Source organism: Rhinolophus ferrumequinum, chromosome 4, assembly GCF_004115265.2.
Source record: "Rhinolophus ferrumequinum isolate MPI-CBG mRhiFer1 chromosome 4, mRhiFer1_v1.p, whole genome shotgun sequence".
Lineage (NCBI taxonomy): Eukaryota > Metazoa > Chordata > Mammalia > Chiroptera > Rhinolophidae > Rhinolophus > Rhinolophus ferrumequinum.
In genome coordinates this window covers 47,513,747-47,530,370 of record NC_046287.1, presented here as the reverse complement: position 1 = coordinate 47,530,370, position 16,624 = coordinate 47,513,747, and the positions used below count along the sequence as shown (strand labels likewise).

Genomic DNA, 16,624 nt, shown 5'->3' with positions numbered 1-16,624 from the left:
ACTTTTTCTTTAACACTGTATTACAACTTTCTGGCTTGTAAAGTCAAAAAATTATTGTCAAATTAAAAACTGAAACTTGTCAAATAATGCAAATTATTTAGTTAGTATACGACTAAAACAATCCTTAAAAACAACTCCATTATTCTGTTACAACCAAGACTATTCTATAATAGAACTTTGTCACATTTATAGTCCATTTTCCTATTGTTTTATGCTATTATGTAGTTCTATCATCAAATATCTTAATATCCTTGCATTCCCTTCTAAAAAAAGGAACTATAAATTCCCTGCTGCTTCCTGAAAGTTTTATCAGTGTGTATACACACACACACACACACACACACACACACACACCAGGGACCTAAACAATACAATGTGTTAAAGTAGTATTAATGAGATACCTTAAAGATCCAAAAGTTCTACATGCAAAAGTAAGAACAGCTAAAAATATTAAACTGTATATTGAAAAGTGCCCCCCCAGATTACTATAATGATTTTACTGTTGGATAGAAAGATATAAATATAACACTGTGTTTACAGATTACATAATGTCCCATTAATCAAAACAGCCAATCTTTGAGATGGAGCCTAAAGCATATACGTGTATGTGTGCACGTGCACACGTGTGCATGTGTGTAAGTCTTCAATATGTTTACCTACCAGTTTCACCAGCTGTTTTATTCTTCCCATGAGGCTTATATAGAACATACGAGCATCCTTTTACATGGAAGTGGTCATTAATTTGTCTAAACCATCTGAAAATAACAAGAAGATTTGCTCATAGCAATAGTTCCATAACAAAGATCGTCTTATTCCACTTCTAGAGAAATTCAAGCAGAGCCCACGTTTGGCATACCTACTAGAGGTTGCGGCCTGGCAGCTGGATACATAATTTACCACCAATAAACATCTATACCATTGTTATTTTGCAGAACTAGAAATAAGGTATTGCCTCTAAGCAAGGGCTTCGTACCTCATAAGTGTTGTATTTCCAGTGAAAGGGCCAAATCTAATATCTTCAAATGGGGGTTGAAAGCCCAAAATATGTAAAGCTTCTTCTTGGGTAATAGGAGGAAGACTACAAAAGAAACATTGACGTTCACTTGATAATTCCAATCATATGCAAATGGAACCTGTCTCAGTGTTAATATGTCTGATTTGCACACAATTTTAGTAATATTTAAAATTTTTATTTTATCAAAAATACATGCATATATTTTTACCTAAAAGGCTTATTAACAAAATACAGCAGTTTTATCTCAACTTATGAAAAATCTATTCTTAAAAACTTTCCATTATAGAAAAAATAACACAGAATAACTTGAATTTGGAGTTTAGAGATACCAATAAATTAACATACTTACTTTCCAGCTCCCATTGTGCTATATAAGAAATTCCAACAAGAAATTAAGGAGGAGATACCACAAGAAGTCTTATATTGTGGTCGGCTTATGCAGTACCTAAAAAAATAAAAGACTGTTTTCTTCATTTGAATGAATACAAAATATGCATGGAGAAATATAACACTCATGGCAACTAAAAGTGTCAACATAATGAAAATATTGATCATTTAAAGTAATATAAAACCTTTATTCGCTTAAAATATTTTTATATTTTTCAAACATCATAAATGCATAACAATAAATCATTCATTTTAATAAAGATAGCTAAGTATGACTACTAGTTAAAGTGGATGTTGTCTAAACCAATGGGAAAAAAAAGGCATATAAATTTAGACACCAAGTACAAAAATTTCAGTGCAAACTCCTAGTTGAGCTGCATACATGATTATTTGCAACTTCAGTTGTAAGAGTCCTTTATGTTTCTGATATTAAACCTTATCAGATATATGATCTGCATATATTTTCTCCCATTTCATAGGTTGTCTTTTTCACTGTTTAAATAGTTTCCTCTGATGCACGTAAGTTTTTAACTTTAATGTGGTCCCATCTATTTTTTCTTTTGTTAGGTGTGCTTTTTATGGCAGATCCCAGAAATCATGGCCAAATCCAATGTCATAAAACTTTTCCCGTTTTCTTCTAGGAGTTTTATAGCGTTAGGTCTTACATTTATGTCTTAATCCATTTGAGGTTAATTTTTGTATATGAATGTGAAGTAAAGCCCACCTTCATTCTTTTGCATGTTAATATCCACTTTTTCCAGCACCATTTTCTGAAGAGACTATCCTTTCCATATTCTGTGGTCCTGGCAACCCTGACGAAGATGTTTTGGCCCATTTACACGACGGTTTATTTCTGGACTCTCTATTCTGTACCATTGGTCTATATGTTTGTCTTTACGCCAGTATCACAGTTTTAATTAGTATATCTTTGTAATATGTTTTGAAATCAGGAAGTATGTGGCGTGTGTTCAACTCTTTCAATCATCACCTTCCCAGCAATTCATTAGAGGCAATGTCCTCAGGTGGAAGTTCAGGGGTAAGATAATGAAGTGTCAATCAACACCAAGTCTCCTCCCACAACCCCTCCCTGGATTTCTGTAGTGCTGGCCTGGATCTCCACGAAGGACTCAGATGTTTCTCCCCTGATGTAACTGCTCACACCCCTAGATTTAAGCGGAGGGGGTCACTGGATGGCTTCAGGATTGTCACATGAACTTTAGGTAAACCTGCATTGTCTGAGGCCAGTAGTAGTTTATGCACAGAATTTGATAAGTATGTATTAGAGCCTGTGGTTTAGGGACTTCGTTATTTGTTTCGGGGAAGACAGAGTTTTGTCTATTTTTCATCTTATTGTTTTCATGGGTCTAAGGAAAGGAGTGGAGTAGAAAGACCTTATTCTATCATATTTAAATCTCCCCTTCTCATCTTCAACAATTCTTCGAAAAGCCTTGGGATCAACCCTAGGCATCCTTAAGATTTTTCATATTTCTTTATCAATCTAAACTTGTTTATTGGTCTTGCTCTGACCAGCTTAAAACTTTTACTGACATTCCACTATCTTGCATGGGTCTTTCCATTCCAACCCTAATCCTGTAATATTCTCAGTGGAAAAGGACTAGCTTGTTGTCCTGGTAATTTTCTCCCTCGGGCTATTTCTCCTATTTTTCCTTCCTCATCCAAGTCTTTATGGTCTCACATATTATTCTCTTACAACATAATTACCCATATTTGTTATTAAAACAAATCTTAAGTCTAAGGGATTAGAAACAAAAATGGGCAAAGCCTTGCCCCAAAGAAATTAAAATATTTTTTATTCTAGTGTTTCTTCTCCAATACACTTCATACAAACTACTACCAATTTATCTTCATAAATATCCTTTTGTTAAGAAATCATCAATGGCTTATCTTTACCCCAGAGGGAAAGAAAAATCTAAATCCTTAGCCTGATATCCAAGAAATAGATCATGAAAGGTGTTATAAAGAAAGAACATGGACTGCAGAATCTGGCTCTCAGGTTTCAGTACATGATCTACTTATTCACCATGCGATGTTGGGCAATTTTCTTAGCTTCCCTGAGAGCTTCACTCCAGACAAGCTGGTCTACCCTTCATTACCAACATGCCAGACGCATCCCTAGCACTCATTCAAGGACCCTAGACCCTTCGTTCCCTCAGATTTCCTCTCTTCAGATCCAGCTCTTCAGTGAAGCTTTCTGGTAATCATTACTTCCTCTCATGTTGGTTCTTTATTCATACCCACCATCAGACAAATTGTCTGAAATATTTTATATTTTTCTGTTTAGTGCCCTCTCCTCAACTAGATTTTAAACCTCGAGTGAACAAAGACCATGTTTTGTGCATCTCTGTATTCTCAGCCCACAGCTAAGGATCCAATATTTATTAAATAAGTGAAAAAAAATATCTAATATTTCTAAAAACTCACACAAAAGAATTTTTAAAACCTCACATCAGAGGTTAGTAATTTTAAAGCTGTATTTTAAGGTAACCAAATAGCCCTAGTTGTTAAAAGAGAAAGCTCTTCTTATTAGAAGAATGACAGCTAGTAAAGTCAGAAAAAAAAATGATAGAATTTTGAGATATTACCACTTGCAACAAGGATTCTGGCAAGGATAGTCAATGGATTTGGCTAAAATCACTAGGTGGAAAAGTTGATAGGGACAGGATATTAGTTTAATGCCACTGTCACCCCAGTGATAACTTGATGGTGGCAGAGGGAAAAAACTAACTTGACAATGTGGGCTAAGGCTGTCACCTCCTAAATCCAGTAATCACTCTTAGAATCTCTATGTTGGATAAACAGAGAACTATGTACCTCCTTATACTGAGGTAATATGAAGGACACGGGATCACTTAGGCAGTATTCTTGCCTAAAGTGTTCAACAAGAATCTAATCAAGTCTTTATATCTAACTTCCAGTTTTCAGGGAATACTGAGGTTTCATGAATAATTTAGACAACAGGAAAAAAAACAGACAATTCCAGAAGGTAGGACATTCTACAAGATATCCAGCCAAGTCTCCTCACTAAGTCAAACTCCTAGAATTAAAAAAAGGGACAGGAGAGTGAGGTAGAGACTGTTCTAGATTAAGAGTGACAGATGGGCCACAACACAACAAGCAAACACAATGTATTATTGTTCATGATTGGGTCCAACTTTGAACAACCAGACATGAAGATATTTTCAGAACAACCTGGGAAATTTAAATTTAGCCTGGGAATTAGATTATAAGGAAATATTGTTAACTTTATTAGTATGACAATGGTATTGTAGTTAAGGGGAAAAAAGTCAATTTTTAGTGGTTACCATCGTCTGAGGTCTAATACTTTTCGTTGCTTAATATCTTCAAGAGGAGAATACTGAGGCCATTCCTTTTGATGTCTTCCTTTTTTATCTGAAGTTTTTTTCTTGGAAATTTGTTTCTTTACATTGCCTAGAACACAAGAGTATAAATAAGCAAAATGCTTAAGATGAAATAAACTGCCAGGGCAATACAATTAATTATGAAACAAAATTAAAAAGTAACTGCCACTAGTTCTAAAAATGATATTTGTAAATATATTGAATACATATACCAGGGGTGCCAAAAATATATATACACATTACTTGTGTTCATCTTTTGTTATCGGTACATATTGAGTATTACAATTTTAATACAGTTTTTTCCTGTCTTAAAATGTGTATACATTTTTTGGGCACCTTCTGTATATATCTTCAAGAATATTCTCCTACTTTAAGGAGAGAGAATAAAAACAAATTTAAACAACCATGAATATAATTTCCTGTCAGATTTGCATATCCTAATTCCCAAGCCAGTCACTTAGCTAGTAAAAGAATCAATCACAAAATCTTTAATTTAGAAAATCAAATTACCAATAGTAAAATACTTAACTAGCCCACTTTCCAGAAATTGAATCCTTTCTATAAAACAATAAAACCACATTAATGTAACTCTGTTAAGAAAGTAAAAACACTAGATCCAATAATGCAATGATGTGATGTTTAAAAATATCTCTAGGCCTACAGAGACCACAAAATGGATTAAAAATGAAACAAAGTCTCCTGTGTTCGTGTATGTTCGTTCTCAATCTCTCTCTCTCTCTCTTTCTCTCTCTCTCTCTCTCTCTCTCTTCCCCTCTCTCTTTTTCTCTCTCCCCTTCCCCACCAAAAAAGACAGGTAAGACAAAGAACTGTGGTTACCTATGGGGGGAGGGGAATTGGTAGCTAGAACAAAGGAACACAAAAAATGAGTTAGATACTGTTTAATTTTTATGCTTTTTATTTCTGAACCATACTAATGGACTAGTCAGTGAAAAAACTACATAATAATAAATAACATCCAATCCTCATTTCAATAAAATACCATTAACATTTCAGACAGCTATGTATACTCAAATACTTTAATAATATCACAAATATAATGAAATAATCAAATGTTATAAAAATTAAATAAAAGCTAATATTTTATTTTTATGAGTTATTCATAAATTATGAAACAAGTTATATAGCTATATGCCCAGAAAACAAACATGGAAAATTGTTCATTTTATTCATTTAAGATGCTCTACGATGAAATCATTTGGCACCCAAAACCGGGTGGAATTCAAAAACTACTGATACACAGGGAATTTCTCTAATTTTTGTACGGTGTCATAGTAACAAACACTATAATAATTAGAAACAAGTTGATTTTTTCCCCTTCCCTCTAGTTATTCTTTCTAAGTCTTCACAGAGAACACAAAATTTCTCATAGAGCTAAACAATCACTGGCAAACATGAGCTAAACCTCATTCTGACAAATTTCCACTACTAGTAAGTAAATTTTAGAGAACCAGAAGATGGAAAACCTACTTCCCACCATTTCTTGACATGTCTTCATTGCCCATTAATGCCTTAATTCCCTAAATAGTTTTCCCAGCCACTTAAGAGTTTTAGAGGCTAATGAAGCATGGTAATCTGTGACCTCAGCAACCCAAAGCGGTCTTTATCCACATACTTTCCTCTAATACTTACCTAAGCCTGCCCTCCGATCTCTCTTATTTATGCCCGTGAGCCCCTGGGGTTAAATAAGCATATACACATATGTCCCAAATAAGCATTCTTCATAACATCCCCACATTGCCACACAGAAAGCTGGTCCTACAAACAAAACTCCATTCAATTTGAGAAAGAAAGCTCTGTCAAAGTGGAAGCTAAGTTTGAGAGAGGAAGATAAAAGAGCGATGCCTGATGACTGTCCCCCTCTCTCATCAACTCCAGTAACTCATTGCCCCTTGTCACTGCCATATTCCTTCTTCCATTGCTCACGCTGCCCACAACACACCCAGTTAGCCCCAACATCATATATACATACATATATATGCCCATATTCACCACACTGGCTTTCACAGAAAGGCATGAGGATAGTGAATAAAAGTAGAATACCTACCATCTTTCTGGCAATCACAATCACTGGAAAGTGAGGAGAAGGACCCCAGAAAGAAGAAAGCCAGAGAGGGGGAGGCCCAAATTCTGTGTATAAATTTGGTCCAAATCCTAAGCTGACCCTTGAACCATGCACGCACAGAGCAGACTCCAAACAGCACAGCTAAGGCTAAAAGAACTGAACTGAGATTTAAGATGTCTTCCAGAGACAGAGTTGACTGAATCCAACCAAATTAATTGCTGCTAAATCAAACAAAACCAAACAAATACACTCTATGGAGGAATATACCAGAATCCAAAGTTACCATAACATAACATTCCCAATATTTAGGATACAATCCAAAAATTACTGAACATGTGAGGAAACTGAAAGAAATGTGACACATTCTCAAGAAAAAAGAGACCAACTCTGAGATGACCCAGATTTTAAAAGTGGCAGATAAGGATTTTAAAGTGGGTATTATAATTATGCTTTATGAGATAGATAAAATGTTGTAGTAATGAATGAAAAAATAGCAAATCCAATACAAGAAACAGAAACTATTTAAAAATGTAAATTCTAGAACTAAAATATACAATACCTGAAATAAACAATTCATTGAACATATCTAGCCATCTTTAAGAAATGTACTTTATATATAAAAAGACACAGGTTGAAAATAAATGGATGGAAGAAGATATACCATGCAAAAACTAGTCAAAAGAAAGCTCGAGTCGCTATATACATATTAAACAAAGCAGCTTCCAGAACAAGAAATATTGCCAGGAATAATGAGGAACATATCATAATTATAAAAAGGTTAATTCATCAAGAAGAAATAAAAAACCATAAACATGTGCATACCTAATAACAGACCTTCATATTGCATGATAACAAAAATCAACAGAATTAAATGGAGAAAAGACAACTCTAAAATCATAGTTGGAGATTTTTAACGCCCCATTTTTCAGCAATTGCTAAAACATGACAAAAATTAAGTATAGACACAAAAGTATGAGCAACACTTTCAAACACTTTGACTCAATAAATATTTAGAAAACACTCCATCCAACAACTACAGAATGCACTCTCTTTTAAAGTGCACATTCACCAACACAGATCGTACGCTGGGTCATAAAACAAGTCTCCATAAATTTAAAAACACTGAGATCGTATGTCCTCTGTCCACAATGGAATTGAATTAGAAATCGATCTTTAGAAAAACTCCAAATATCTAGAAATTACATAGCCTAATTCTAAATAATGCATATGTCAAAGAAGAAATCACAAGGAAAATTATAAAATACTTCAAATTAAATGATAAAAATAAAGTGTATCAAAATGTATGCAGTACAGCTAAAACAGTACTTAGAGAGCAATTAGAGCATTAAATGCTTATAGTAGAAGTCTGAATCAAGAAATTAGAAAATGAAGAGCAAAGTAAATTCAAAGTAAGAAGAAGGAAGGACATAATAAAGAGCAGAAATTAATAAAATAGGAAATAAACAATTAAGAAAATTAACAAAGCTGAAAACTGGTTACTGGAGAAAATGAACAAAAGCAATAAACCTCTAGCTAGAAAAAATAAATAAATAAAAGGACATAAATGACCAACATCAGGAATGAAAGGGGAGTTATCACTAAAGACCATATAGACTTTAGATCTAGACATAAAATGGACTATTAGAAACAACTTTATGCCAACACATTGACAACTTAGATAAAATAGAAAAAATAAAATTTGACAGAATTAATGGGAATCAAGACAACCCCATAATCAAAGTGAGAGATTTTTAAGAAAACAGGAAATTTTTCAGAAAACAGTTTCCAACTTGTCTTAAGAGACCTGCATAGCCCTAAGTCCAACATCTGAAAAAGACATTACAATAAAAATCATAAACCAATCACTCATAAATATAGACACAAAGTGAAATACCCTGATACCCCAACAATTACAATTTACATAACATTCCATGAAACAAGTTGATTTTACAAATGAACAAGCAGACAAATGGTGGTTTTACAAAATGATCAGAGAACCTTAGAAGTGAAATACAAATTCTAGTTCCACTATTACTTCTTACTACTAGCTATGAAAATTTCAGCAGGCAACTTATCCCCTCTGAGCCTCAATGTATTCCCCTAAAAAATGGGGATAACAGTACCTACTTCATAAAATTCCTGGGTTACTGTGAGTTCAAAAGAAAGAAGGCAAAGCATTAGTATCTGCCAGAGGATCACCACATTGCAACGGTGAAGGTTGTGCACCCTAGGTGAACACCCTAGTCAAACAGCATTCAAATTGTGCAGTACACGACCTACTCAGTGATACCTGGAAACCTTGCTGGTTACACAAAAAATTTTAACAACAAAAAAGCCTCAATGTTACATGGTAGAAAAGAAAACTAGGTGTTTAATTGGGAAATATAAATTCATGTCCCTGCAAAACTACGAAATAGTGGTATGTTATTCTAGCTACCTAACTAACCATCTCTAAATTATCATGTACTTATCTGTAAAATCTGTATTCTACAGCACCCTAGATTTTTCAAAACTTTCAAAACATTTGAAGTTTCCAGTGGCAAAAGATCAATGAACCACATGTCCTATTATAAGGTTATTTTTTTAACTACAATGACAGATAAGATGATAGCAATGTCCCCTGTTCAGTATTATAAAAGGAAAGCATGTTTAATGGCAAGTTTGAACAAGATAATATATTGTTTTCTTACTATGTTCACATGTGAACTTCATGGCTCCTTTCTTACCTGATTTGTGCTTCAAATTTGTGGTCACTGCATCAAATTCAGATTTATCAATTTCCCATGCGAGAGGTAGCTTGCCCAGGCTATTGGATAGGTTTTCCAAGCTATTTTCCTCATTGTAGATGATTTCTGATGTACTGGTCGGGATGCCAATATATCTTGATGAATTATTTCCAGCAGATAAAGAGGTACTATCAGATAGGCAAGAGGAGTGGGTTGGATTTGGCATTTTATAGATTGAGGTTGCCTGGTTGAGAAAGGCATAGTCTGAACAGATGGCATAAATTTTCTCTCGAGTATGGGTCACTGGACAGCTCCACGGATAATGACCATCTCCTTTGGGACCCAAGGGTGCTCCTGAGGCATGATTGCAGAAAGACTGTACAGCACCTTGTAGGTTCTCTTCAGGAGACTGCCTCTCAGATTTGTGCTCACCATTTCCAGAATAATTTGCCCTTTTTGCTTCTGCAACGTTAGGCATTGAACGCAATTATAAAAGTTCTGTTACGATGAGGAAGTTGCAACTCTCTGTTTCTTGAAAAATAACTGTAACAACTGTTTACAGCATTCTACAAAAACTTGAGAGCTGAAAAATGCTCTAAGAAAAGAGGGAGAGAGGAGAGATCAACAATCCACCAGACACTACAAACAACCCGAAAAAATACACTAAGTGCTTTATATGCCTTCATTCAGTAAGTATTTATTTTTCAAGTACTATATGTACTATATGCCTAGAGTTATGATCAATGACCGTCTGTCCTATCAAAAATTACTTGAAAACAGTGTATTAGAATAATGAAGACAAATAGCCCAATTAAAAATTGACAAAGAATATGAATAGTTACTTCTCCAAAGATGATATAGAAATGGCAGATAAAAACATGAAAAGAAGCACAGCATCATTAGCCATCACAGAAATACAAATCAAAACCACAATGAGATACCAACCGACACCCACCAGTACGGCTACAATCAAAAAGACAGATAATAATAAGGGTTGTTGAGGATGTGGAGAAATTGGAATGCTCATAAATTGCTAATGGAAGTGCAAAATGGTCCAATCACTTTGGAAATCAGTTCTTCAAATATTTATGTAGAGTTACCATATGATCCAGCCACTTCACTTCTAGGTATATATCCAAAAGAAGTAAAAACATATTTCTACACAAATGTACACAGCAACATTATCCACTATATTATTATATTATTCACTATAGCCCAAAACTGGAAACAATCCAAACATCCATCAATTGATAAATGGATAAATAAAATATACCATATGGATATAATGAAATGTTATTGGACAATAAAAATAAATGAAGTACTGACCCAAGATACAATAAGGATGAACCTTGAAAGTGTTATGCTAAGTGAGTGAACCCAGTGACAAAGGACCGGATAGTGTATGATTCCATTTATATGAAGTGTCCAGAATAAGGAAATCCATGCCATAGAGACAGTAAGCAGAGTAATGGTTACCTATGAGTGGAGGTTGAGAGGAGGTTGGGGGGCGACGCGGTTTCTTTTTGAAGTAATGAAAATATTCTATAATTGACTGTGGGGATGAATGCACAACTTTGTCAATATACTAAAAGCCAATGAATTGTACACTTTAAATGGGTGAATTTATAGTGTGTGAATTATATCTCAATTAAGCTGTCTAGAAAAATAAATCCAAGGTTATTTTAAAAGGCATACAGGCATAAAGGATATATGATGGATAATGAGCACATATTTAAATCAACAAAAAATACAGAATTTAAATGTTTTAAATATCTGTCACCTGACAAAAAACAGGATCTAATCCAGGTTGCCACCAAGTTCTGATCAGTTTCAGGAAAAACCGAATTTCAAGTCTAAATTGATTCCTTTAGGAAAGAAAAGAGAGAAAAGTTTAAATAACAGCCAGGAGCACCAAGGAAACTGAAGATTTACACAAAAGAAAGACCCTGGTGAAGGAACCCATTACAAGTGGTATACAAGGCAACCTGATGCCAGAGCAAAGCATAGAGGGCTTTAGTGAGGGAGCAGCACTCAAGAGGTTCAGCTCACCCCGGGTGACCAGTTTGATGTTTACCCGTTAATATCTCTGCTCATTTGCTTACTTTAAAAAATTAGAAATAAGTTTCACAGGTTACAGGAAACAATTCTGTAAAACCCATCATACAAATACTGAATGGCAAAAACCTATGAAGATGATTACCCTGAGTGTGTGAGAACAAACTAAGGGAAAGTCCTGCATGTCCTCCATGTAATTTAAGGAAACAGACCTTCATACCAGGAGGACTCCACATATCCTAGAACAGATTCCATTTTCTTTCTTTTTAAGAAATGCTTAAATGCTCTCTATTTATAACTTTCAGGTAGTGATTTTTTAGTAATTTGTGCAGAGTTTATAGTTATTGGCAAGAGGCTCTGCTCAGCAGGAGCTCCACCGCCGAAGATGGACCCTCTCATGGTTTCACTTTGGAAACTTTATTTTTTAGTCAAGAAATCCCAGGAGTAAGTATAGTGGATCTCCAGACAGGAATCTGTTATGCTTTCTCCTGCTGCCTCATCTCCAGGCATGATGGTGCCAGAGGAGGAAGACGCAAAGAGAAGCTGAGCATCTAAGGTGGTACGGACCAAACTCGGGGCTTTTCTGAGTTCTTTTTTTCTGATTCTGAGCAGATGTCCTAAAGGAACATTTTCTATGTATCTGTTATCCTCTGCCTTTCTCTAAGAGCCACTGTGGTTTATTATTTGTAGCACCGGGGTTTTGCGGATCGGTTGTAGTAGGATGAGGCATGAAAGAGAGTGTACGGTCATGGTAGAGCAATAAGCAAAGGGTTCAGGAGTTAGTCTGGTGGGAGAGACAGAACTGTTCCAGGGGCTGCCCTTGTTGTCTCTCCATCTCAAGCTTAGCTTCCACTTTACCAGAGCTTCCTTCCTCCGAGCTAATGGAATTTTGTCTGTGGGACCAGCTCCCTGAGTGGCAGTGTGGGGATTTTACGAAAGATGCTCATTTGGAACATATATAGGAGAATATGTCTATCAAAAACATATGCAAAGGGAAATTACTGCATTTGTACACAAAAGGGGCTAAGTTTCCTGGAAGCTAAAGACAAGAAAGAACATAGCACCTGATTAATAAAAAGTTTAACAGTTTCATTTTCTCGTTTGTGGTTTGGGTTTCTTTGCTTTTAAATAGGGATCACCGACCAAGAACGATCCCTTCGGTTGCACTTTTACCAAAAAGTGAAGATCCTCAACATAACAGCATATTTTATATTGATGGTCAATAAAACCCAGGAGTAAACTTAGCGGTATGAAAACTTTCTCATTGAACCACTGGTTACGGAAATTTCTCTTTGAAAAACTGTAATATTTATACATTTTATCACAAAAGTAAAAATAAATTACAGAAAATATTGCAAAGTACCAAAAGATATTTCAGAAGAAGTGAAAATTATCTAAATCCCATGACCCAAACACTGCTATAGTGTTATTTTTTTATCCATACTACGGTTATTTGTCTGATCCTTGTCTTTCCTCCCTACTTCAGTGAGATCTTCGTGAGGCCAAGGGCACTAGAATTACTGTATCCTCAGGCTTTCTTAGCAGTGAATTAAGCACAAGTTATTACTGATAAGAATCACTACAGACACAAATTACTGCATTATATTATAATTATAGCCTCAGGAAATAGCGAGGTACTAGAGAAGCAGTTTAGCCCTCTACTACATAGCCCTCAGCTCTCACAATTTGTCACAGCCTGTATCTGCTTTGGTCCCTATATTTATAAACCATTCCCAATACCATTCCCACTCCTAGCTCTGCCCCCCTCCGCTTCATCCCCATGAGTTGACACTTCTAATCTGACGTGTGCATAGATATTAGAAAATAAAGTATGTACACATACATGATCATATAACTCCTCAGCCTAAAACTCTCTGCTGTTAGACCCAAAAGCCAACTCCTATCTGGCCCCATATCATCCCCCCTCTTTCCCCTTTCCCTCTGCACTCCCCCAACCTGACCAATTTTCCATGCTCTGAATGCCATCTACTCCCACTCACCCACCGTTATTTAAGTTAATTCTCATTTATCCTTCAGATATCCTTCAAATTTCACTTTCTGGAGATACCTTCTTTGCCCCTCAAAATACACCAGGTCACCCTGTATAGATGCTCAGGTACCTTTCTTTCAGGTCTTAACCAGGGTGCCATTTTTTATTTATATGTGTGTATATATGAATGTCTGCCTCTTGCAAGTCTGTGTTTCCTTATTATTGTAACCATAGGGCCCAGTATTTGTAGAACTGTTAAGTCTCTCAATGTTAGAGACCTTGACTTAATGTTAGGTCTCTGAATGTTAGGTCTCAGAGACCTTGACTTACAGACAGAGCCATGTCTGCAAGAAAACAACAAAATGTTTGTTGGCCTGCACCTGCAGACAGAGCCAAACTTGGGATAACAGTAAATGCCACAAAACAGCTACTGGCTTGCAGGCAGTCAACATTTTCTGTTCAAACAAAGCTACCTTGTCAGCACAGCCCCTGTAAAACCCTCCTCACCCTCCCTCAGGGCTGCAAGTCTCCTTTAGGCCTTCAGCCTGGGCTGTAGCCATCTTTTGCTCAGCCTGATAAACCTTTGTCTCTTACAATAAAAACTTTCTTAACTTGCCTGACCATGCGTGTTCCTTTACTGGCCGAACTATCACTATTATCAACAAATACTTATTTTTAAGTGCCTACATCATGCCAGGCATTGTGGTAAACCCAAGCTTAAGAGCCTAGATTCCAGGAGGGCTTACCAAGAGTGGCCTTAGAAATCAAGAACAGGAGTTTTAGCCAGAGGCCCTCTTCTTCTACTCCCTAGTTTTCTCCCTAGTTCTCACCTGTGATAATTGAGGTTCCCTAATCCAGGAGAGGCAATGCTGTATTAAGATTTACTAATAAGAATGACTACGGGACCTATGGCTCAATTTAATCATATATTTATAAGATCATGGTACAAGCAACAAAAGTGTTGTTTAACTGTGCGCAAACAAAATTTCATAAAATAGCCAGCTCTAAATACCCCGCTAGAGTATCCATTTCTAAAAGTCACAGGAGCTGTTTTGCAAAATAAATGTTCCATTTGTAAAGTCAATATTCATTGCCTAGGTTACATTCTTTTCCAGTTACATTTTAAATCAGTATTTTTAAGGATCAAGTTTGCTTAGAGAACTAAACATCTTAAAAAGTCTCTTCAGTAAAGCTTTACATATGACGACTATTATGATCTATACTTTGTATGTAAGGCCACTGAAACTCAGAAGCAGGTAAGTGACTTACTGAGGGTGAAATGCCTGAGGGCCAGACCAGATGCTCTAAGCCCCCGCGGGTCTGGTCTCGGTCCTTACCCCCCACTCCCCGTCCGTCCCCGACCCCTCCCAACGCCCCCCGGGCCTCCTCCTCCATCAGACCTGAGCCTCGCGCCCGGCAGAGGCCGCAGGCCTCGGGTAAATACCAAGGGTCCTCCCGCGGACCGGCTAGTGTCGAGCCTAAATTCCCGGGGAGGAGAGCGGAGTTCCCATTGCACTCTTCTGCGAAGCTCGCGACACCGTCGGGCTTGGAGGCCTCCGGGATGGAGGAGGCAGTAGCGCAGACCAGCACCTGCGGTGCTGAGCCGGTGTGTGCGGTGCGAAAGCGGCGCCAGACGAGAGGAAGGAGCACAGCTGCACCCACTGTCCGTATCCCTCCGGCCGCCACACTGGCCCGCGTGCCCTTCCCAAGGGCCCGGCGTCCCGCTGCTTCCCCGCAGCCTGGCACCCAGGTCCCTCCCCCGGTCCTCCCTCCCGGGCCGGAAGCTGGAGTTGGCCGCTAGGGGGAGTGGGCGGAGGCTGGCGTGGTGGCCTCCTCCAAGCAGCCCTGGGATGCCCGGGGTGCTCAAGACGCCTGGGCGAGTGGAAAGCGGGCAGTTTTCCCCCGGAGAAGAGGGAGCCCCGATTCGAGCTTTGGAATGCACGAATACATATCATTACTAATGACAATTGCAAATAATAAAACAGAAAAGGAAACCCCCGCCGTGGTCCCAGCGCAGGCCCCTTTTGGTCGCGCAACCACCGGGCCCGTCTGGGTTTTCGGGGCAGCTGGCAAGGTCCGAGAGAGGGAGGGAAGGAGGGAGGCTCCGAGTCTGATTCCGGAGCTGACCATGACTCCTACTGGTGACCGCCCTGGCCCCGGGGCTGACGTGCAGGGGCGAGGGGATGGCAACTGCACGCTCCAGACCCGGGCCCTGGTGAGCGTGGCGGGAGACGCGCGCCAGACAGTAGCCACCAGAATCCGCGCGGGCGCCTCCAAATCAGGCTTTGTTCCCGGGAGGACTCGTCCCTTGTCTACCTAGTGCTTCCCTCCATCCTGCGGCCCAACTCTTCACCCCACTTTTTCCCCGGAAGAACGGTTACCGACGCAGTAGCCTCCACTCGGACTGCCGCAGGGCTCCGGAGCGGCCATGGCGCCTGGCAGCTTAGGCAGCGTTGGGGGTGCCTGAGGCAGGCGGGCCGCACTAGGCCCGGCCCGCGGCGCCCGGGTTCCTGGCGCAAGGCCCGTACTGCAGGTGGCACAGCTGCGGGCCGCCACTTCGGCCCTGCCCACAGCCCCAGGTACCTCCAAGCCTGTCCAGGGGTCGGGTCACAAGTGCCGCGACGAAACTCGGCGGCGGAACCCAGACCCCGATCACAGCATCCAGCTCGCGGCCCCACACACTCCTTGGGTTACCCTGGGGCTCTCGACACCAGTCCCATCGGAGCGTACGGAGACAGCGCCCTGGACGGCTGTGGCCGGACACCAGTCGTCAGATACCATTAACACCTTCCTTTCATTGTGTTTTATACCTGCACGTGCGGAAGATATTGTAACAATTAGGAAAAAAATATTAGCTGTGCCTCCAGTTCCCGCCAGCCCTGCTATCGGGCACCTAGTATTTATTTATCTGTTCTTTGAAAGCGGTGACAGCAACGTAAATAAACGAGTGAGAGATGCCAAAACCGAGCAGGATTTCCGCTAGTCCTG

The 16,624-nt window shown here is 38.6% G+C and overlaps 1 protein-coding gene across 6 annotated transcripts in view; it reads right to left on the bottom strand.

Annotated features, from left to right (window-relative positions):
• LOC117021754 (basic immunoglobulin-like variable motif-containing protein) overlaps positions 1-16,582 on the bottom strand; it is a 58,115-nt gene extending 41,533 nt beyond the window's left edge. Inside the window, exons 1-7 of one of the 6 annotated variants that reach the window (XM_033105088.1) lie at positions 16,447-16,582; positions 11,372-11,456; positions 9,592-10,186; positions 4,726-4,852; positions 1,365-1,460; positions 974-1,078; positions 661-755 (exon numbers count right to left, since the gene is read on the bottom strand). In XM_033105088.1, the coding sequence (XP_032960979.1) occupies positions 661-755; positions 974-1,078; positions 1,365-1,460; positions 4,726-4,852; positions 9,592-10,069 (901 nt within the window). In that variant the 5' untranslated portion in view covers positions 10,070-10,186; positions 11,372-11,456; positions 16,447-16,582. Of the gene's footprint in view, positions 1-660; positions 756-973; positions 1,079-1,364; positions 1,461-4,725; positions 4,853-9,591; positions 10,187-11,371; positions 11,457-15,036; positions 15,372-16,017; positions 16,151-16,219; positions 16,338-16,446 lie in introns of those variants that run through there. The other 5 variants (XM_033105086.1, XM_033105084.1, XM_033105085.1 and 2 more) reach the window with 5 other exon arrangements.
• Between the last annotated feature and the right edge of the window lie 42 nt (positions 16,583-16,624).